Here is a 24,168-nt window from a genome sequence, read left to right on the forward strand (position 1 = left end):
CCCTGAATATAAGAAAGGTGACTTCAGAATATAACAAACTGCAAAATAAGTCGAACAGACCGATTAAATTAGATAATGTATCTGGAAATGTTAGGCATTTGGAAGTGTTTTGATAATATTCAAATAAGATACTGATATTCAAAAGAATTAAGATTTCACTTTTGGGTTAAATAATGTTGTGTTAATTGATGAGAACCATTTTTGGAAAAACCAAAAACAATTCTAAGGGGGAGGAGTGTGATAAACTGATCTAATGTAAGTCTGAGGTTGAGACTACTATACTATCATTTCCGCTCTTGCTCTCACCCTCTCTATTTCCAGCCCTGTTTTCTCTCCTCTCTGATAACAGTAACTCTCTGTTCTTCCTATGCCACACTATCTATCATCTTTCTCTTATCTGCTGTAAGACGCCAGTGGTTAGACTGGATGCATTCCTTACTGACCACTGCTGACCACAACCCCTTCCGTTCCCATGGAACTCACTGTATAAAAGATGTACATAGACTGAAACAAAGTCAGTCCGGTAATTGCAGCCACTGAGTCAATGTCTACTTTCTTTTGCGTGCATATAACCTAGCTATATACTTCACACATATACTAAGGTTATAATAGGTGGCCATGAGAAGGTTCACAGACAAAAGGTAGTTCGCTGTGCCTCTCAAAAAGGGTATTGTTAATAACATCACTCATGTGTTGTAAATTCAATATTTTAAACAGCGTCTTTATTATCATAATGGTAATAGAATTGATGCAAATTTGTATTGGCATAAAATTTTGTCATTTGCAACCTCTCAGAAAATGAAGTGCTATTTGTGTACAGTGATTTAGTGGTGCATGGAGTCACTGATGATATGTTTCAGTTGTGGAAATAATTTTATCCTCCGGAGTCAGAAAGCCTTTAATCGGCGAGGAACACAGTGAGAAGGACATCTCTTTCTTGGACTCTGATGAGGTTTACTGCTAAAGCTCAGTATTCTAAAAAGCACCATGTGCATTGTTTGAGGTGATTCTATTATTAGTTATACTGCTGCCACTCCAGTGGATTGAGAGATACATGTAGTGACTGTACAGGGCATCATGTAAATTAGGGCTAGCAGGAAGGCCATTAAAGCTAAGGAGAGATGTTAATATCATATCAGATCTAGATATCTGAGGTTTGCGGAGATTGCCCGTAAAAAGTACGAGAGTTATTTGTCTCGTGCCTACTTATGGTGATGCTCTCAGAATTCATTTAAAGGATTTTAGAGGAGAAAATGGACACAGAAATTCTGCAGACACTTTTTCAGACAATTTGTAAAGACTGTCTTGCCAACGAGGAGAACCAACCCTCAATAAAGTTTGATACATGAAGGAAGCTTGCTGTGGCAGGAACAAAAAGAGAGAGCTCTAGAGAGAGGAGGTGGTGTTGGGGGGGGGGGGGGGGGGGGGGAGAAGGGCAGAGTGTACGATGTTTGAAGATGACGTATCTTGTAGCGGAAAAACCATGGTTACCATAGCAGCAAATCAAATTTCATTGACAAAGCGAGAGGTTGTTTTTGTTTTTTTTTTGTCTTCTGCTTTTTCTGCTTCCATGTTTTTGAGAGGGTCAGATCTGTTGTGATAAGGACTAGTGAGCGTGCTGGTTTATCAATGACAGACAATTTGCATCTAGCGATGTTTGTATCTTACTGCGTTGCCAGGAGCATTGTGATGACTATCATGCATCTCAAAGCAGGAAGACTGGTCTGTCAGGATTAATTCTAATATTTTCATTTCAAAAAAAAAAGAATAATAAAGGCAGTTGTCAACTTGAATGCAATATCTGCATGAAAAATGTTTTTTTTTTTCTTTTTTAACTTGAACTACTTACCATTATACCTGGCCCACACATTGCGCTGGCGGTATATCTTCAAGGACTTGTGAGAATGCAGGATGTAGAGAGGGAGAGAGAGGGGGAGAGAGGGAAGAGGGGGGAGTATATGTGTATAAACAGCTCTCAGATGGTTCAGTTATTTTCATCATTTTTCTTACAAGGTAAAACTTTTCCTTTTTGTGTTTGAAATGAGTAAGAGCTTTCATAGTCTTTATAAAAGTCAATGTTTGATTATGTGACATTACAGTGTGTATACAAGTCGTGCCTTTTTAGAGGTGTAATGTACACTGTAAGTGTAATGCTTGATACAACCAAGGAGCTTCAAACACAAGGTCCTTGATACAACCCCCTGTGTTGCATTTTGCTATAACAGAGATAAATATTTTCCCCAAATGCATGCAGTTCTGAGGGAAAATATTGTCTCAAGGGGAAAATGTAACTCCTAGTTGACTAAAATTGACTGTAAGTGTAACAATATTATAAGGATTCATGTAAGGTAATATTTGTTATATCAAATGGTCTACATAAATTCACATCATTTCATTCTAGCCCTATCAGCAGCCAGTCATTGAATTCTTGAAATGTAATTTAATGCCCAGATGCCTGAAGTGACTGGCCACTGCTTACAATATACATATAACAATTTTGATCCTGGCCACATTAGTCTTGTGAATGCATTATGACCAATCACTGCCCAGTATATTACAAGCAATTTGATATACGGTAGTGAAATACTAAATTACCTGATATATAGTATGCCTTGTCGACTCTGTACCCCGACAATTTATTTTGCCAGTTGCCACCAAAACTTCCCGTACTTTGCGATTCAATTTAGGATCCCAAATCATAGCACGGAGGAAATGATTTGACATTTATGCATATCAATCAATCATGTTGATTAGTTAGATTCAGATGACAATTACAGTTTTCTTGTTTAACAGTGTCCATAAATGGTCATTTTGACTGAGCTACTGCACAGAGCACTTTCACGTGGCACACAGAACGCACTTCGCCGGCTGAGCAAAGGCCAATTTAGCCCCCGTGCAGCCACTTGTGCCTGTTTATGCACACTTGCCTTTTTGTCTGTCAGCGGAGGGGTTGGCATGGCAACCATGACAGCTGATGGGACCGAGCTGGGAGTTGACTTTATTGAAGATGAAATTGCTCTCTCCCCGGAAGATTTCTTCCGTCTCTCCTCCTCTCCCCGACTCCCCTCTCTCCTGTGTGTTTTCATTGGCAATATTAAAAGAGCCTCTTCCAGCCCGTTGGCCGTTTTCATTCAATTTATCATAACGGGTCACAAGAGCAATCTACCTGACCCTGTAGGCATGATATTGATCCATTGTTTCATGGAAGCAAATTATCTTGTGGATAACAAAGTGGAAGGCACTACACATTGCAGACTGCTCAGCAGACAGACAGACAATCCTAGAATGTACAGTAGTGCCTGTGTTTCCAATTGAAGAGGCAATGAAATAATGTATTAGTGGACTGAAAACGGTGTAGCCCATCTCTTTGAATTAGTTGGTATTGGTCGTTAAGATTACCCCCCCCCCCAAAAAAAAAAAAAAAAAAAAAAAGAAGAAAAAGACATGCAGCCACAGTTTACCAAAAAATCCCAAATTTCCTTCTGTTCTATACAAGTGACCAGTCTCAAGTATAAAATTTTTTGGGAAAAAAAATGATTTAGAGGTATTAATCTCATTTGGTAATACTTCACAGTAATTAGTGCTTTGTGAAATATACCCACCATCACGAAATACAGCAAGGCCTATAAATTGAAGCATTGCTCACGTCATGTCTGTCATTAGTAGAGCATGCATAAAAGGTGTTCCAGACCACTCGCCATGCATTTATGAGAATATTATTGTTCACTAGATGCCTTTGTGTATAATTTTTCTGAGTCCCCAGTTTCTTCATGAGCAAATTGATCCACAACAGGGTTTTACATTGAACTTGCATCACTACTGACCATGTGCTAGAAGTCTGGAATGCTAGTTTGAAAGGATGAACAATGTACAGTAGCTCTCTGTCTCCAGAGTTTTGCAGTGTGCGTGATTCCAAGGTAACATTCAACATCAGAGTCACGTTTGTGCTTGAACTGCAATAGTCTTTTGTAGTGTGGGCAGTGGCTATGACTTTCAGCTAATGTTTTTTGTTTGTTTGTTTGTTGTCTAATATTTACAAGTTGATAATAACATCATGACTGCCAACTGTACCATGGCGTGGCAGTGACAACAGGCAGCCCAGCCAGTCGTGTGCCCAGCAGAAGGGCCCTAGCATGGTAACATTAACATTATGCTATACAGGCCCTTCTGCCATGCACAGCTTTTGGAAATGACTGCGAGCCAAGTCATCATTTTCATGGAATAACCCAATGGCAGACTAGTCAAAGTTTGGCAAACATGCTAGAATTTATGGATGTGATCCCTGTAGTGTAGTAAATTCTAGCTACCAGCCAGGCTTATATGCCAGTAGAAATCAAATAGTCCCTAGTGCTACTCCCAAGTAGAGGTTAGCCACTTGTCGCACAAACAGGTGTTAGCCTTCCACTTCTCACCATTAGCAGTGAACCCCCTCATTTTTTTAATCACAGTACGTGACAAATGACAGAGTTGCATTTGCCGTTTATTATCGCCAATCCCAGTTCTGCAATGATGATAATGAGAAAATGAGTGGGTGTAATTCTAGGTGGATTGCCGACCACAAGATATTTCATTTGCACATGCGATTTGCAACAAGTTTAGCAGCTTCTGTGCGAGTGAAGAGTTAAGTGCTTTTAAAGAGCATCTCCATGGCACCTCAAACCATACATTCCTCTTTTCTTTATCCCCTAAGGAAAGACTGAACAACAGAGACATCTATAGAGAAAGATGGGGGGGGGGGCATTAGAGAGTGGTTTCCTGAATGTGCAAGACTAATCTATTAGTGTTATCACATAATACAAACAGAAGGTAATGTGTGAAAAATGAATAGCAGAATCATTTTGTGTATCATGTGTGTCTGTCTGTCATCATTTCCTGCACTGGTCCTAAAAATCACTTTGACTCGGAAGACATGATTGATTGTCAGTCAACATCTATAATAGCAAGGAGTATGATAATTCACATTCAATAAAGAGCTTATTAATCATAAATCCATGAGGGGCTGTGCTCTGATTTGCCATCGCAAGTTAGATGGGATAAGAAGATGATCATTTCACAAAGTGCAATGAAAGAATTTAACCAGTCTATCATCATCAAGCTATACTTTTTTTAACCTTTTTGATTAACTTTTACTGTTTGTTTAATTTTATATCTATTTTTCAATTCATTAAATTTGTTTGATATTTGAGCGAAAATATTCTGAATCATAGATTTTTGATATTCCCCCGAGCCAACTCATATATCCCGCATGTGAATTTACATATTTGTAGGTGCTATGCAATATTTTGCAGTGAGTTAAAGTATAGAGAGCATTTTGGATAATACAGCTGCTGAGTATAGAGTTTCAGGTGAGGTTGATTTATGATTCAGGTTTGATGATATTTATGCAATTTGTATGTAATGGAGATATGATCAACTCCTGTCGGTGCTGCCCACGCTGCAGTTTACTAGAAGGCTGTGATCGAGAAAGGCCATCCTGGAATACAGTGTACCTCCCGTGGTAAATGAAATCAAAGGGTTAGAAGCAGAATACCCAAAAGCACCACAGACCATTTCAGTAGAATATCCACATCCTTATTTTGTAGTAAATGAAAAATATCAGAAATCATGTTTTTCAGAGAGTCAGCCATATTTTGTGGGCAAGAACAGAAACTAATTGTTTCTGTCTCAAAAGCCTGAATTTGTTTTCTGCCCTTTTTTTTTTTGGGGGGGGGGCATGGTTTTCTGTGAAACTGATCTGCTGTAATCAATACTTGGCATGCATGATGAAATCTCTGCCTTAGATGCTTATGAACAATGGACTTCATGGTACGTTGTATATATTCTTGTTTTGTCTTCTGTCCTAAGCCAGCATCTGTAGTAACTGATCAGCCCCTACAGGCATCATATGTACAGTAGGTAGTGAGGCTTTTGTTCTACATCAATTCCGTGTGTTCTACATCGATTTTGTGTTTTATATAGATGTGGTTATTACTGTTGTAATGTAGACCCCAAATCCAGATGAACATCTATGGAAATGTTTGTACGGTGGACTCCGTTGTAACCAAGTCCTCGGGACTGGCAGTTTTCTTTCAAAATACACATATTGAAATTTAATTAAGACTGAACACATGAGTAATAATTAAAACAAAAATATAGAGAGGATAATATTGCAGGCTGAATTTTTACTTTCGTTGTAGCCAGAATTTTGTTATAACTGTGTTTGTTAGAACAGGAGTTATTGTCAACATGTCTCAACGTGTGAATGTCTGCAGACTGTTGTTCAGTTTTTCCTCAGTGTCGAAGAAGGATTGTTGGCTCTTTGCATCGTACACCAATATCACCTTCTCATTGATTTCTTTCTTTTTCTTTCCTTTCCAGTCATCGGACGTCCACACCTCCACAGGAATGGAGCCCTGGGGGCGGGGCTCCTCCTGGTGCCATCATGGACGATGACTACTCCTCATCTCCTAATGCCATCCGGCAACAGAAACTTGAGAAGCAGGTAAGCTCTATTGCTTGGAAATGTTTCTCTTTACTTTTAGCTTCTTCATCATTGCAATGGCTACCTCTTTCATTGCATGTCGTGTATGGTAAAAAGCAAGACTGTGGATGCAGCACATAAATTGACTCACTCCAGCGCGTTGTATGACAGTTGTGTATCTAGTCGATTGGCCATAAACCTTGAGTTTCTAGTAACGAGCTATTGGTGGTTTAGGCAATGGCTCCTTGCCCTTCGAGAAAAATTAATCCCAGCCCACGACGCAAACTTGGGGGAAAATTAGCCACGATGCGCTCGGCCGCCGTGGTGATCCTCGGCGGGAATTGTCCAATCAGGAACTAAGCCAGGGGGGAGATCATCACTGCAAAATTGTAGACAGATCATCAGCTTTCCACCGTAGTATCAAAACATCTGTCGCTGATTGGCATCACAATGAGCGTGGGTTTACTCCGTTTAGGTCTAGGCCCCCTCAGGGAAGATCTCGGCTGCTCAGCCTTCATCTTCCACGTTAATACCTGCACCGTCTTTTCAAGCGCGGTCATCATAATCAGGGTGTGTCTTTCAATTCGATACAGGAAATTACAAACACTTTGTGCTGGAGATTGCCTGCCTATATGTAGCAGTTTGCTATTCACATCCTTTCCCTTTTTATGATAAGTTCTTATAACTGCTCGAACCTAATATGACACTACTCACAGATTAAGTGGCCATGTTGGTCAAGGACATATTTGGTGTTAAGAAATTAGAACATTTTCTTTGAGATTCTGTTTATTTCTGGGGGGGGGGGGGAATTATTTTTCAAAGTCATACCACTTCCCACTAAGCTATATAAATTTATTATGAATAGCAGCACTTCATAATGCTGGATGCTATGACCAAGGTTTGAATTTTCTCAGTCTCCACTTTGTTGTTGGCACGAATAGAGCTCATAAATGTTACTGTAAAACACGAGATATTCGCAAATTGGAGCCAATGGCCTTTTCTGCAGCATGAAATTTTTGTGAGTTGCCTCTAACATTCAGTGCATGTAGTATAGACGAGAACTTTTGTGTGCATTTTAATTTCATGAATCCTAACTCGCGAAATTCGCGAAATTAAAATGCACGCGAACATTCCTCATTTTACAGTACATTGCACAGTATGCGATCTCCCCGTTGAAAGCATGTAATGCTATGCTCCAAGAGGGCTGCTACAATATGCATATCATCATTCATGTAGAAATTGTGGCTTGCATTGCTTGAAATGCTGTGTATACTGTAGAATGGAAAAGGGGTTTGTGTGTACAATCGTGCAAGTACAGTGGATACATGCATTCACACCTGTGTTTTGTAGTCATAGTGATAGTGTTGTTTGGGGGTTATATTCCCAGTCTTGTCAGTCCAGCTGTATAGAAATTTCTGTGCGTGACAGAAGCTTGAAACTTGTCGTCATATTTCAAATAGATGCAATCAAATTTTGTGCGAGTCAAGATTTATGAGTAATAAATTTCCTTGCATGGTGGTGGGAAAAATCTTTCCAAGGTCAAGAAGTAAAAATCCAAAATCTTATTTTCACTTACTTCTATTTTTTTGTGTGTGTGTGTGTGATGGGGAGGGGGTGACTGCTATCAGTTGAAATAGTTTGACATAAATAGAAAAAAAAGAAGAACATTATTTCAATGCTTGTCTTTGATGTGACAATTGTAGAATGTAATAATCATGAGAGCTGATTGTTGCTGTGCTGGTACCTACTGTATCAAAAGCTGCTGTCACACTACAACTGTACATGTACCAGGATACCATATCATTTATAGAAAGTATTGAGGTCTGCATGATGCTGTAGTTGTGGTTCGTACAACACACCTTCCAATTTTTGCTCCCCAGCGTGCGTTGCTCAAAGAGAAGCGTCAGAGGCACAACCAGCCGCTGATGGTACAGCCCAACCAGGAGCGTCAAGGGTCCGGAGGCAAGACGCGGCGGAAGGTCCCGGAAGAAGTGCGCCCTCTAGTGTCTCCCACGCACAGCTCGTCAGCGAGCGAAGGACTTCAAGGTATTCATTATTATTTGTCAGTCCGTGACTGATAACACATCTTCAGTATAGTTTGATGGCTCTGTTGCGATGGGTGGAAACTGTAAAATCAAAATCTAGAATCAGGGATTTATAATTGCATTTGTGCTGAATGTCCACATTTACTTGCATTAATTCTTATTCATTTATGAAATTAATGGCAGTTATATTTGCACTGCAGTAAGGCCCATATAAGAGTCTCATAATGAGGCAATCATCTTGTGACAGAAATTGTTTCTTTTCCAGCTGGATGTTGGTGAAAAGCCAATTTATACAGACGTTTAAATAATAAAATTCTGGATGTAGTTTATCAAACATTTGCGCTAATTCAAAAAGATATCACAGATTTTATTTCGGGAAGTTTCGAAAGAGACTACTGTACGATGCATAATGAGTAATAATAGGAGAGCCCACACACACGCCCAGCAATATGTTCGCGTTGTTACATCACATGACCTTTATTATTGAATTTGCATGATATGTGTAGGCACATTTGGCAAGGTGCAATATGACAACAGGTGATGCATTTTGATGGTACACAAGATCCTTTGAACGTACTGCCGGAGATATTCCAGAAAACGTGCATGCAGCTGTGCCGACTATGACACTGTTAAATGTCACAGTGCGATAGAATTATGATGAATATGATGCAATCTTTCAGTGCACATATGGCAGAAATGTCAGGATATGGGGCAAAAATGCATAAAATAATCCTTCTAGGTCAAACACTCTTTTTTGAGTTCACACTTTCTTTGAAACTGACAAAAAGGTCATTGACTTAGAAATACATGTACAGTTTGAATCTGAATGCATCAATTTCCTTGTAAAACGACAACCCTGCAGTAAATCATATTCCTATGGTGTGTGGGTGATCAAGAAGACAATGAGATACAGCACAGGTCTGAATTCAGCTGGAGTCTGACATGTGACATTTCAGCCACTTTGGCAGTGATAAATCCAGAGCTAGCATTTTACAGTAGTCCTTCATCTTTCTTCTTTTCCTTGCAACCTTTTTTTTTCTTCCTCTTTTTAAATATTGAGATTGCTAATGGAGCTTATTCCAATGACTCTGGCTGCTTCTTGTAGATAGAAACCTCCTCTTTGTCAACGACCCAGTTTACATTGTACTTTGGAGGTGGGTGGGGGCGGGGGGGGGGGGGGGGGGGAGGAGGGGGGATGGGGAGAGCTGCATGATAAGGCTATTTCATGAAGAGAAATTATTCATGTGCAGCCCTTCACTTTGTCCAGTTCAGTCCCAATTCAGGACTGCTGCGCAAGGGGCATTCTGAATTTCTTATATGTCATGTGTACATTTGTATCAAATATCCAGGGAAAAAAAAAAGCATCATGATGCATAGTTAAACATGACTTCAACATTGCATTGCTGAATATTAAGGGGAATGTGTGTGCATGTTATGCTCACTGCAGCGACAACTAATGTGAGGCACTCGACTGGATGATCTGTAACCATGACGACGACAAGTCCCTACCAACTTTCATCAAGCATTGTTAATGACCTTACAATTACCTACCTTTTATGATGCTCCATTGTTTTTTGAATTGTTGAAAAAAACCAACTGTATGTCACTGACATCATTTAAGGCCAGGGCAGTACCACTATCATCATTCCAATGTGTCTGAAACAGAGTTGCCAACATGATTGTTTATCTTCCGACAAAATGAGAATATATTGTACATATGTTTTTTAAATGAAAAACATTTCTTTCTGAAATTTGATTTGCATGCTTACTGTATGCAATTTGTTCATTTTAAAACCACCAAAATCAGTTTTGCTCTCAAGATGTGTTGATAATAGTTTTCTTTTTTTTTATTGCTGTGTGTCAGCATGCTTGTAAATCTGCAGAAGGGTGTAGCCCTGCTAACATGACGTAGTACAGAAGCAGTTATAAAGGAATCGAAAATCATCACATATATAAAATGGATAATCATTGTTGCTTCTGTGAACTGAATGCAAGCTTTGCATATTATATATCGTAAAAGATTATGAAGTACCGTGCTATCGCCAAATATGGCTGCACAAAAGCACTTGGCATCGGCAATGTGCAAAACCTATGGCAAGAAAGCCCTTCAGATTAAGTGAAAGTTATGAAAATGATGCCTCCAGTGAGCTATCATGGCCCAAGTAATTGAGATTTTTGTTGTTGTTGTTACTATACAGCTGCAGCTTGCATCTAGTATCAGTTATCAACAAGTGCCTGACTGGGCCGCCAATCCAATCTGAGAGCGATAGCCTGCTTAGCCTTGAGTATCTGGAAGGTTTTCTGTGAAGTCTTCCTTGAATGTCTGAATGGATAATCAGGCAGTAGTGATTACTGTCCTGCTCTTATGATTTTCAGAGATGATTCTTAAGAAGGTTCTCGCATGTTTTCAAGTGCATACTTGCCAACTAGTAAGATTTTATCAGATTCAGTAAGATGTTTTACATAAAAAATAGCAAAATCAGATTTTCTGTGAGAGAAATCAGATTTTTGAAAAATATTTAGATATACCTTTCATGTGTATTTTCTGAAGATTTGACCGAAAGTAAGATTTTTAACTTCAGTTTTCATATAAAATAAGATTTTTGCAATCCACGAGTAAGATATTTCATCTTGAAATGTTTGCAGGTATGCAAGTGTTTATTTCAAAAAACTGTTAATCGTGACGTCTGTTGATGCATTTTGGTTACTGGTGTCAAAAAGAAAAGAGAGGTTTTCAAAAGAGAAAGAAGGTTCTCAAGCAACTCCATGGAATCCAAAAGTAATCTGCACTAGAGCATGTAGCACATACTTCTAGCATGTATTCAAGACAGCATGTATCTTCCCCAGTCACGTGTACATAATCAATAAATCTGGAAAATGTATGACTTTATTATCAGATTTAAGTAAAGTATACATCAATCAATCAGTCTTTCCTTTCCCGGTAGATTTTTTTTTTTTCTCCAAAGTTAGATATCTCAACGAGTGCTCTCGTTCACTTGCGTAAATCTGGGAGATGCATACCCACTGTTATTAGGTTAATATAATCCGATCCAATCCTGGGCCCCCTGAGTAAGTGATCCGATTCCCACTCCATCCCACTATCGCTTGAAGACATAATTACGTCTGCTCTCCACACCTCGACAAGGCTGTCAGGTACACAGTATCATAGTTAGATTACAACTGGAGAGGTCCTGGTAATCACGCTCGCTTTTCAAGTGTACATGGTACCACCCCACCCCACCCCACCCCTCCCTTTTTCCCTTCCTCCCTTACCCATCAGAAGCAGTTTTAGTTTCCTGCCATCCTATGCATGAAACCTTAATCCCCTTGCTGTAAACGGAGAGCTCAAAAAGTTTTCTGCTCCGAGCATTAGCTTGAAATCAAATTGTCAGCAGAATTAAATTACATGTGTCCATGGTAATTTTTCATTGCCCACTCTTATATCTATGTAGATACTGTACATGCAGTATAACTTCGTTTTATATTGAGGAACATCAGACAAGCGTCAACACTTGTAATCCAATTTTTATTTCATTCAGGGGGAAAAATGCTGATGCAATCATGTGTACGGTGATTGCTTCAGATCTGTGGCTGATTATTCTTGGTAGTGCTTGAGTTATGCAATTTTCATGCATATATATGTGTGTTTAGATACAAGTTTGATTAAGATTTATGTGATAAGAATTAAGGTTATTTAGAAAAGATTTATAGAAAAACATATTATATCCATATTCTCACAGATATTAGCAATTGTATGGTTTTCATTTATGGTGACATGAAATAATGATTCCAAGTTTCTGACGTGCTGCAAATGAACCAAGTTCTGGTGCATTCCGCTTTAATATGTGAAAGCATGTACTGTGTGTTTCATTTGTAGGCACGTGGCCAGGGCTGTGCATGGGCAAAACGATGACAAGTTAACATTTTATTTGTGTGTACCCAATGAATAGCAGTGTATTGTGTCAATGGTCTTCTTTTAAATAGTGATTATGTTTACATATCATCACCTCACATTCACATCTCTACGATCTTCTCACACGTCTCTCACCAGGCATCGATGGCCCAGCATCAACGTACACCCTCAATAACTCGGGTTCCTTTACGACAGTACAGGTCCTTACTGTGGAATCATCATCACCTGAGGAGGAGGCTGCGCCAAAATTCAAGGAAACAACAGGTATTCACCATAGATGTTCAGTGTAACATGCACCCCTGCTAGAGTGTGCTCTGGAGGAGTTCTCTCTGAGACCCTATTCATGTCCCATAAACCTCAATTTGGTACAGTGCACACCCGTTACAATGAACACAGTTATAACGAAATTTTCGGTTACGATGGAGTAAAAATTGGGGCCTGAACATTATCCACTCTGTGTATTTTTATTGTGTATTTGTTCGGTTATAACGAAAGAAAACTGCCGGTCCCAAGGACTTTGTTATTTAATGGGAGTCCACTGTAGTGTGCTACTGCATCTTTTTATTACCTCTACCAAAGAAGTTACTAGTGTAGTATGTTTCTACCGTCATTGGCTTGTTTGTTTGTTTGTCTGTCTGTCTGTCTGTGTGCAAAATAACTCAAAGAGTTGTGAACGGATTTGGAGGAAACTTGCAGGAAAAGTTGATAATGACACAAGGAACAGATGATTAATTTTGGTAGTGGTCTGGGCATTCATATGAATTTTGAACAGTTTTTTTTAATCTTTTGGCATATAGGGTCAATGAATTTGCGCGTACTTGAAGTCTGTATGCACATGCTAAAGCGCTAGTTCTGCTCAGGGTAGCACCGCGCAGCAGGAATTATTAAGCTGGTGACGTAAATAAAATGTTGTGAAGTATATCATGCTTGTAGAGCGCTTCTTTGTTTATTTTAGGCATGAGGATGCCTCACAGGAACATAAACTGGCATGGTTGTATCTTTGTTATATGTTGGAGGAATGCAGATACATGTATCTCACTGTAGATGAACTCTTTTGTTAGTTGTGCAATGATGGCTCAGATTAAAGATTCTTTGGCTCCGATTGAGATGTGGGTATTTTTAGTGTCCGCACCATGAAGGATGCCAGCGGCATTATTATTATTTTTATTTTTAATGTTGTCTAGCTATCTGTCTCACATCTCATTAGTATTGTCTATTATATGCAGACGTGTTTTTAATAGAATACAACAGTACTAACATTGGCTAGTGGTGATGGTAACCCTGAGGAGCTCCATTGTCTCCGCTGTGGGAGTACCCTGAATGAATAGCGTGCTATTTGTGTACGTGGAGAAAAACATACATTCGGGCACCTCTGAAAGTGCCCTATTTCACTAAACCTGACACTAAACTTGCACATATCCAGATCGTTTCCATGGTCTTGAAAAGACGCTTTTCTTCATTCATCTTAACTGCGATTCACAATAGAGCTCCCCGGGGTTGGTACGTGTATGTCTTCCATGCTAATGCACAGGTGATGATTGGCTAGCGCATGCAAATTGTAGGTTCCAAGTCACCTAGGTAATTCACACAATTGAAGTGTAGAGATTTCATTGAAGTTTACATTGTAATAAGCTTGACTGCATCAAGAAAAATCATCAATTTGGACAGTAAAAGACCATTCAAGGAATCAAATTTTACCCGTCGTGAGTTTTTGAGCATTGACCTACATCTATACATATTCGAATCAAAATAATTCAACTTTTAAAGCTTAATTTCAAGTCAAAATACCACCACATATTGTACAAGACACCAAATGCTAAACATTCAAAGCCTGATTGCTTCACGTTTGGGCTGGTCACAGTTATGGTGATAGTAACTCTATATTTATTACTGCTGGCTGATGCATTCTTCACTGTCTCTGTCGAGTTGCTTTTGTATATCATGTACCACTGTAGAAAGTTTACAAAGTTATACTGTCACAAAATGCTCAAATGTTCAGAACACCATATAATTCTAAACTAGGCAATGAAAAGTGAAGAAAGAGTGAAATACAGTCAAAGGCTTATTCTGCCTTTTTGTAACACCTTGTCCCTTCCCAGTAAGAAGCAATCATGTTGAGAGTACTCTGTTTCATGGATCTTGAAGTCCAATGTCCGTCTCTCTGTCTGTGCATTCAGAAACGGAGCGCAAGCTGAAAGCCATGGGAATCTCGGGAACAGTGCCTTTTGAAGATCCCGATGACATACCCACCTCCACCCTACCAGAGGGTGTGGTAGCCCCCACCCATATCAACCCTCCCCCACCCCCCTACAGCACAATTCCTACCCCGTACGAGCAGCCAACGCAGAATGTGAATACGTCGGGCTTTTCTGCAGTGGGAGGCGGGATGACACAAACTCAGCCAGTGCAGGAGAAGAAGGTAAGCATGGTTACAATTTGAGATGAAAGGAGAGAATGGCTTGCAGGATTTTTTATTTTTTTAAATATTATTAATCAGTCAGATCACTTGCCTTGTTTTAGCCGCCCATGTAGGAAACGGTATGTTTGTTCTTGGATTTTTAGCTCACCTGAGCCAAAGGCTCAAGTGAGCTATTGCGATCGCCCTTCATGCGTCGTGCGTCGTGCGTCGTAAACTTGTTACATTTTCATCTTCTTCTTGAAAACCCCAGGACCGATTTTCATCAAACTTGGCAGGTAGCATCCCTAGGGGGTTAGGAACTCAATTGTTAAAATGGGCACCATGCCCCACCCAGGGGGCCCCCAGGGGGCCCAAACCCCCCAAAATTAAGGAATCTGTAAAAATCTTCTTCTCTAGAACCAGAAGTGATAGAGCTAAGTTAATACTATGAGTTAGTACATTGATGACTGTAGTTTCAAGTTTGTTCATGGCAGGATCAGGGGTGCCCCCCTTGGGACCCAGGGGAGGGGGTGGGGAGGGGTTCTAATGGGGCCTAAATTGTACATTTTCATTTTCTTCTTGAGAACCCCATGACCCATTTTCACCAAACTTGGCAGGTAGCATCCCTAAGGGGTTAGGATCTCAATTTGTTAAAATGGGCACCATGCCCCACCCAGGGGGCCCCCAGGGGGGCCCAAACCCCCCAAATTAAGGAATCTTTAAAAATCTTCTCTAGAATCAGAAGTTATAGAGCTAAGATAATACTATGAGTGAGTACATTAATGACTGTAGTTTTGAGTTTGTTCATAGGAGGTCCAGGGGTGCCCCTCTTGGGGGCAGGGGTGGGGGGGGGGGGGGTGGTTGGGAAGGTCCAAATGGGGGCCTGAATTGTACATTTTCATCTTCTTCCTGAAAACCTCATGATGGATTTTCGTCAAACTTGGCAGGTAGCATCCCTAGGGGGTCAGGATCTAGATTTATCAAAATGGGCACCATGCCCCACCCAGAGGGCCCCAGGGGACCCCAATCCCCAATAATTAAGGAATCTTAAAAAAATTGGGCCCTTATTGTACATTTTCATCTTCTACTTGAGAATGCCTGGTCAAATTTTGGTAGAGCTGTGAATAAGTTAGATTAGTGACTGCGTGAAAGGTGAACTTGCGATACTCAGGGGAGTGCTAGACCCGCGGGTCTCTTGTTATGTAAAGTTATGCTTTTACCTTCAAAACGAACATTTCTGGCAATTGAGATATCACATTGAGACATATCTTGAGTGTTGAAGAATTTTCAGAGAATTGTAGTAAAGATTACATCATAGCATGATATTATGTATATGTTTTTGTACTTTTTGATGATACTGAATTCAGAAATGATGTGATGATCATTTGATATCAAACTTTGTGTCTTTGCATGTTAAGCAGCTATTTGTCTGTTTATGTGAAGTGTTTGAAATAGATTTTGCATGTCTGCTGGCCTGACTTTCCCTTTATTATTGTATTTATTGTCATTAATTTCAGACAAGACCAGACAGTGGAAATTCAGGAGGTGCTGTGGGCGGTGCCCTCGATGGGGCAGAGCTGGACAGATTCGTGTTGGCTCCAGCACCCCAGGGACAACCAGTACGGTGTCGCATCACGCGTGACAAGAAAGGTGTCGATCGCAGTGTCTACCCAACATACTACCTACACATGGAAAGGGATGATGGCCGGAAGGTGGGTTTACCCTAAACACAATTTGACAACGTTGCCTTGTTTAAAAATTCTGAACTGCGTGCTCCTACTGCTACTGGATTCTCCTATGTCAATATGAAGGTTTAAAAACCTTAAAGGTTGAAAGTAAATGCCAGTACCTTGATAATGTCACTTTGACATCATGATGCACGGACTTGACAATCAATGCAAGAAGGAGGAGAATGTCTGTGTACATCAACAAATTTTTGCATTTATTTAAGAATTATGCTATAACGAAGAATGTGCCCATGAATATCATATTCGTCATGTGAGACTGATAAGGGCATTATGTTGCCACTGAAGCCATAGTGTTTGAGGCGCCTTAACGCCCCTATTGTTCTCAACCGACAAATTATCATGTACATCTGCACAGCAAAAGTGAGACATAGGCATGTTTGTTTTTAATTCCTCAATCTTCTTTTTTTTTGTACAACTTTATGTGTTTGTAATGTTCTGATATGTCAAATGTTCATTTTGACCCTTCACAGCAATTCTTGCTGGCTGCCAGGCGGCGTAAGAAGAGCAAGACCTCAAACTATCTCATGTCAACTGACCCCACAGACCTGTCGCGGGACGGAGAGAGCTTTGTAGGCAAACTTAGGTAAGAACGCTGTCAGATTAAAACCCCTGTATGTAAAGTGAAGTTTTTGTTGGTCTTGCTAGTATGATGATGATGATGATGATGATAGTGATGATATTACATTACAATCACTACTACTGCTACTACTACTACTACTACTACTACTACTACTACTACTACTACTACTACTACTACTACTACTACTACTACTACTACTACTACTTTTACTACTACTACTACCACTACTACTACAACAACTACTACTACTACTACTACGACAACTACTAATACACTACTACTATTACTACTGCTACTACTACTACTACCACTACTACTACGACAACTACTAATACTACTACTACTGCTACTACAACTACAGCTACTACTGCTACTAATACTGCCACCTATTACTTACTACTAGTCATAAGAGTCCTGGTAGTAGTAGGTGTGACAGTGGTTGTCACTAGAGTGGTAATGATGGTACAGTGGACTTCCATTATAACAGAGTCCTTGGAACCAGCAGTTTTCTTTCGTTTTATCGAAATTTCATTGTAACTGAACAAATAAAAAGTAAAAATACATTGAGTGGATAATGTTGCTTCCTGAGTTTTTACTTCGTTGTAACCGTTGTATACCGGGAGTGCACTGTAGTAGTATTGCTATGAATATGGCGGTTGTGACATTTCTTCATCATGAAGTTATGGTACTATTTGCAGATGAGCCATTACCTTTTTATTGTATCTCTTGAGTAGAGTATCGCTCATGGCAGTAACTCTCACTCAACTTGTTTAATTGCCATACAGAGCCAACTTCATGGGCACCCACTTCACGATATATGATGGTGGCCTCGCCCCTGAGAAGCCTGGGGCGCTACCCGATGGAAGCAATGTCCGGAACGAACTGGCTGTTGTCTACTATGTAAGCATTACGTGTTAAGATGGTCTTATTTTTGCTGCCAGACCTCTTCAGATTATGAAACTCTGAGCTGTTACAACTTCTCATGAATTGTTCTTTTAAAAGGGGATTTGTTTGGGGTATATGATGCAATATTTCGTACCCTCTGGTTCCAAATGAAAATTTACCATCTTGTGGATTTTTTTTTTTTACAGCGCTGTACCCTGGTTACCAAAAAAATGTGTAAAAATAATTTTAAGTACTATTATGCACAAAAATGTTTTCTTGTTTGTGAATTAATGCATGCAAATAATAATTTTTTCTCATTTCAATGCTTTGTTGTAATATATCTAATGATTGTGTAATAAACGTATCTGTAAAAAAAAAAATGATAATAAATTCTTTAATAAATACTCGATTAAATTTTTATTATCATTGTGATTATCTTACACGAGTTAACATGGAAAGAAAATCGGCAGTGGGATCATTATTGCCGCGCCGAATTTAGTGCCGGCGCTGATGATGAGAAAATAGTCACCATGACAACATTGCGCAACTGTATGATAATGGATACGAGATGGCGCTACACAATGCTGTACCCTGGGTTGCGACGGTACCCCTGGATATGGCATGCCAATCATATGGTAATTTATCGTTGGTATTTTGCATTCCTGTTATCAAGCATGTCAGTATTTGCCTTGTACTGTAGGACACAAATGTGCTCGGATTCAAGGGACCCCGCAAGATGACTGTGATCATTCCAGGAATGAGCCTAGACCATCAGCGAGTGGACTGTAAACCAAGGAATGTGAGTATGATTGATGGTTCCATGACATTTGCTCTTACGACAATTGCTTCCATGAAATATCTGCACGCTAAGCCAGACAGAAATTCTACCCACAAACACACTCCTAACGGTAGTCCTAATCTTCACATCAAACAAAACTTAGAACCCTATCACAACCCTAACCCAAACCCTAACCCCAAGTCCTTGGAGAAAATAAGACTGGAGCAATTGTTGCAGGAGCAAATGTTGTGTTGCCATGAGTGACATATCCCTTCAGGGGTGTCAAGTTACAGATACTCTTCCACGCGGAAATGTGCTATTGATGGTTGATGATGTACATAAAAAGATGTTGTCATGGTCCTAAACCAAAGGACTGAATATCTGAGATCATTAAATAATGAGCAAACAAAGTATTTGTACATGATTCCTGAGTGGGTCTCCAGCAAAGAGGTTCCGTACAAGTAGTAGGTACTGAATACACCATATATTTAGTGAGTCTAAATTTTTGCGAATCGAGACTTCCCGATGATTTCGCAAGTAGTTGAATTCGCGATCATGGAGTGCAATACTGAATGGAGGAATGTATATGTGCACTTCACATTAATACACGTGTGTCGATATTAGAGTAAATATTTTCGCGTGTCTTTAAATTGGCGAATAGCACCTAACTTGTGAAATTCGTGAAAATAAAAACCTCGCGAAATATTAGGCTTATGCAGTATTAGAGTGCTGGCTGGCAATACAACCTGCACAGTTATTCTGTGATTGCGCGGAGCACTTGCGTGCTGCACTCGCGTGCAGAGCCAAGTTTACCAGTACTACAAAGAGCATGATGACATCTCTCTGTGATCACAGAAATTTTATATAATCTGCCCTCTATAGGTAGTGAATATGGAACATCTTCAGTCTCGAGACAAATGACAACATGAAAGCATTCCGCTGCCACCTGTCCCTGTCTCTCACCTCCCCAATCCTCTCCTGCCATTGACTCCTTTCATCTCCTTTGATGTCTTTCTTTGCCATTTTCAGGAGCGAGAATCCATGTTGGAGAGGTTTAAGAGGAAAGACATGGAGAACCTTCTAGAATTGCACAACAAGACGCCGGTCTGGAATGATGGTATGTGGCCAATCCCGTGTGTAGACACACACACACACACACACACACACACACACAAACACAAACACAACTTTGTTGACTCTTTGTTGACTCTTTGTTGATAGGCATCGCACTGGTTCTGATCTTGAATTTTTTTTTTTTTGGGGGGGGGGGAAGGGAACTCTTGTAGTGATTTGCCATGTGCTGCATGTGTGACTTTCATGTGAAGATATCATTGCTTTTTAAATATCCCACATTGTAACTTTGCCACATTAAGTCCAGGCACTATGGTGCCCAGGGAGCATGCTCTGTGGTCATTGTTTAGGCATGCACTGTCTGGACATTCCAAATGCATCCTTTGCGTCTGAGTGATTTTTCACATTGCGATGCAAAAAACAATAACTCGCCTGTTTATGAATGTGGTCAGTGTGCCACTGGTGATGATGAGAATGCTGCTAAGTGTTGAGCCAACCTGGTATTGAATTGATCACATGTGAATGCTTGCCAGTTTTGACAGGATGCCAGCATAGTAATAATTGTAGGTGAGACAACTTGTTATACTGTTTTTATCATTATTGTTATCATTATTTTTTTAGTGTCTTTGATTCTACATGATTCCTAAACAGTGCATAATCAGCCCTGTCCTGGCAAAGTAATAGTGCAGCCCATATCGGGATAGATACCGGATATCTTGTACTTAAAATCTCCACAGAGACCACATACAGAATATCCTGTAGTTGAAAAAGCAGCCATGCAGATGTATGTTAGAACCTAATTGAATGCTGTAGTTGCTGAGTGAATTGAATGCCAGTGATTTACGCATGTGAAAAAAAGATGATTTCCCCTCTTTAGAATGATACCTAGCTTGTCTTCATTTTTATTTTTTGTTAGCCAATAAAGAGCAGTGTTCATGAGAGCTTACGATTTAAATGTACTCATCTGGAGAAGTGGCTGGCCTCTTTGGTTTCCATGACAGTGTATGCGCTGGCCTGATTTGGGACTGATGGTTCTTGTATGTTGCCCTTCTTGCCCACAGATACCCAATCCTATGTACTCAATTTCCATGGGAGGGTGACACAAGCCTCCGTCAAGAACTTTCAGATTGTGCATGACAATGACTGTAAGTACGGCCACACTGTGAGGTTCCTATCAAACCTTTTTGTGTTTCATCCTCTGCTACTGAGCCAACTATTGTTTTCTTAGTTTCCCTGTAACCTCCCTTTCTGTGTATGTTTTGAATGCTAATATGAATGGCAAAATTCAGCACAAGCATTTTTAAAACATCTTTTATTTTGTGACATGTTTAGCCAAGAAGTCATAACCTTATTGAAGTCAATTATGCAATCACATATATCTGTGCACATCCTTGTGAGAGGCATGGAATAGTATTTCAAAATTCTTCCATAAACTTAGTATGGTAATAGGCAACATTATCATCTACTACACTAGCAGTTATTCTAATATATTATCCAGTGACAAAGAGGGAGGGTTCTTCAGTGGTACTAATTAGACTAAGATAAGAGAAATCTGATATATTTTAACTTGTGATAGGGGACTGGTGATATTAGGGTAATATAGTCAGTGATAGGAACCAACTGAAACCTGATTTCCGAAGGCTGGATTGCTTTTAGCTTGCTGTCATCTTTGCATTACCCGTCTTGTCTGCCCAGAAAGAAAAATTGATTTTGTAGAGATGTGTAAATGTGATCATTTGCTTGTGAATATCATTTTGTGACAGAATGTCAGATATATCGTCACTGGGGTGACAAGACCTCGTATCTCAAAAATGTCAAAATTTTTTTTTTTTTAGCTTAATGGTCAAATAATGGGTCAAGTGATGTCTTGGCCAAATCCTAACTGTCTTACTCCAAAAATGAAGCCACCATGACATGTCAAAGAGAAGGCTTTCCCATTCACTATAGTGCTTTGGCCGCCATGTTTTTTCGCTCTCCTGAACATTTGCCAATTTTGAGATACGAGGTTTTGTCACCCCAGCGACGATATGCATGATAGGAGAAGTTGGCATGTGAGCTCCACGGTAGAATGAATCCTCGCATGCCACGGAGGTGAGAGTTTGACAATTATAGTCTTCTTGTAAGACTTCCGGCCCGTCTCCACTCTTGTGTCGATGCATTCATGCCATCACTTCGGTTGTCTCCTCTAACCCCTTCCCCCCACCTGTTTCTCCCCAGTGGATTACATCATCATGCAGTTTGGCCGTGTGGCAGAGGAAGTCTTCACCATGGACTACAGCTATCCGCTCTGCGCCGTGCAGGCCTTTGCCATCGCCCTCAGCAGCTTCGACAACAAACTTGCCTGTGAATAGCCGCCACTCACGCACACTTGCTCCGCCCGCTGCCTGTCCCTCTGGAGGAAAAATTGCCATGGCAACTGCAACAAGCTTCTCGCGATTTCTCACCGTTCTTACGAAATACCTTGTCATGCAGGTTTGAATTATGTTGAATGGGCTTCAGTTTGATTTGTCCGCTGTCATGGCAAGTCTCTAGATCTCTTTGATGGCTAAAGACCCTGGTCTTGATTAATCTGGTCTGTCTTCTTTCTTATTTTTTTAGGCTGGTCAGAGATATGTTGAATTATGTTCATATGCATGAAAAAAAAAAATGGCATGACAGGTGCAATGAATTGACAAAAGAGCTTTGTTTTCTGGTCGTACAAACAGGTCTGTATTTATTGTACTGCCAGATGGGGGAAAAAATTAGGATGCACATGAAAGAAATGAATACTAACGCTGCCCTTTTCACTGAGGGTAATGTATGCAATGCGTCATCATGAAAGTCATATAATGTCAGGGAAAATAATTTTGGGTTTTGACAAATCTGAATTTGTTAGATGCTAAGCTTTACATTGATATATAGTTTGGCCTGCTACATTACTTTCAAAATATCTTTTAAAAGAAATGAAGTGAAAGTTCAAAAACTGTAAAGGATATATTGCCAAAGTCGACTTTATGTGCATTTTTCTTCCTTTTGATTATCTCTGGCTATATATGGGTTCCGTGATGACGCAGCACAGATAACAATGCTTCTTGACTTTTGTTGCGAACATTTCTGGGAGAAAAAATGGATTTCTCCTAAAATATCACTGTATAGCCTTCTGAAGGTGCGGATAGATTCTTTTGATGAAAACGGAGGAGAAAAATATCAACCGTACAAACACCATTTCTCCTCGTCTTCAAAATGGACCTATTCCGATACCGTTGGCCAATGTCAAGTAAACATGTGCATCCTCTGACTTATTGTATAAAAAAAGCTGTTGTTTTGCGTACAGGTATTTTCATAAATGAGGAGGTTGTAGACATTTTCGAAAGATGTTGTTTTCGCGATGTGACACCAAGGCTGTAGTCAGTGTACAGATGCCCGTCTGTTTACTCCGCCACTTTATGCAACCAATATCAGGTGGCGGTATTTTCAAGTGTTTGTTCAATTTGCGGCGCAATAGTTACTCAAGAAATTTACGAAAATTTAAACCTTCGCAAAGATACCAGCTATTACAGTGTCAATTGCATCATTGTAGCTTGTGAGTGGAGATCTATTCCAGAAAGCAGCAAGCACTCAAACCTATGAACTGAATCAGATGATGTCTGTGCTTTTCTTGATCAAGTTCATGCAGTTTAGTTACAAGTATGACTTAATGCTGGCTGTGAAACGAAATCTGGTGTTATGCATGTAGTGTATACATTTTTTTCAAATCTTTCATGAAGAACAAATAGCTGATGTTGTAGGGAACTTTCCAAAGGCAAGGCAGCAAGGAGAAGAAACTTTTGAGAAAACAAACAATTAAAAAGGTTTTATCTTGTAGTATATCAAAGCTATATTGAACAGTTTTAGTGACAAGAGTTTATTTGATGCTTTTTCTTCGAAGGGGAAAATCAATGAAACAAATCTCAGTCTTACATTTATTGGATGAACATTGTGTCACCATCTCTTTCATGTTATTTTCCCAGTACTATACTAGGGTTGCCACTGTGCTAGGTTGCACATGATATATACAGAAATTGTGTTCTTGAATTATGTTTTTTAGTTGGAAGAAAAAACAAAACATGAAAATCAAGCATAAGGAAACTAACTGTGCAGAATAAGTGTGTGTATGTGTGTGTGTGTGTATGTGTTGTACATTGTAATATCAAATCTCTATTTTGACACTTGGATACAGTAACAGAGTAAAGTTAAAGAGAGCGACTTATATGCGGATGTGTATAAAAGAAATATAAAGTATGTTATTGTATCAGCTGGGATTGCCCGCCT

General features: G+C 39.8%; 1 protein-coding gene across 1 annotated transcript in view; it reads left to right on the top strand.

Moving 5' to 3' along the window:
• LOC140229135 (tubby-related protein 3-like) overlaps positions 1–22,864 on the top strand; it is a 59,200-nt gene extending 36,336 nt beyond the window's left edge. The window contains exons 2-12 of the mRNA XM_072309401.1: positions 6,358–6,481; positions 8,341–8,506; positions 12,557–12,682; positions 14,596–14,837; positions 16,334–16,528; positions 17,035–17,147; positions 17,930–18,044; positions 18,730–18,828; positions 19,837–19,924; positions 20,940–21,023; positions 22,096–22,864. Coding sequence (XP_072165502.1) covers positions 6,358–6,481; positions 8,341–8,506; positions 12,557–12,682; positions 14,596–14,837; positions 16,334–16,528; positions 17,035–17,147; positions 17,930–18,044; positions 18,730–18,828; positions 19,837–19,924; positions 20,940–21,023; positions 22,096–22,229 — 1,486 coding nt within the window. The 3' untranslated portion in view covers positions 22,230–22,864. The remainder of the gene's footprint in view (positions 1–6,357; positions 6,482–8,340; positions 8,507–12,556; positions 12,683–14,595; positions 14,838–16,333; positions 16,529–17,034; positions 17,148–17,929; positions 18,045–18,729; positions 18,829–19,836; positions 19,925–20,939; positions 21,024–22,095) is intronic.
• The last annotated feature ends 1,304 nt before the right edge of the window (positions 22,865–24,168 follow it).

This window comes from Diadema setosum, chromosome 5, assembly GCF_964275005.1.
Source record: "Diadema setosum chromosome 5, eeDiaSeto1, whole genome shotgun sequence".
Classification (NCBI taxonomy): domain Eukaryota; kingdom Metazoa; phylum Echinodermata; class Echinoidea; order Diadematoida; family Diadematidae; genus Diadema; species Diadema setosum.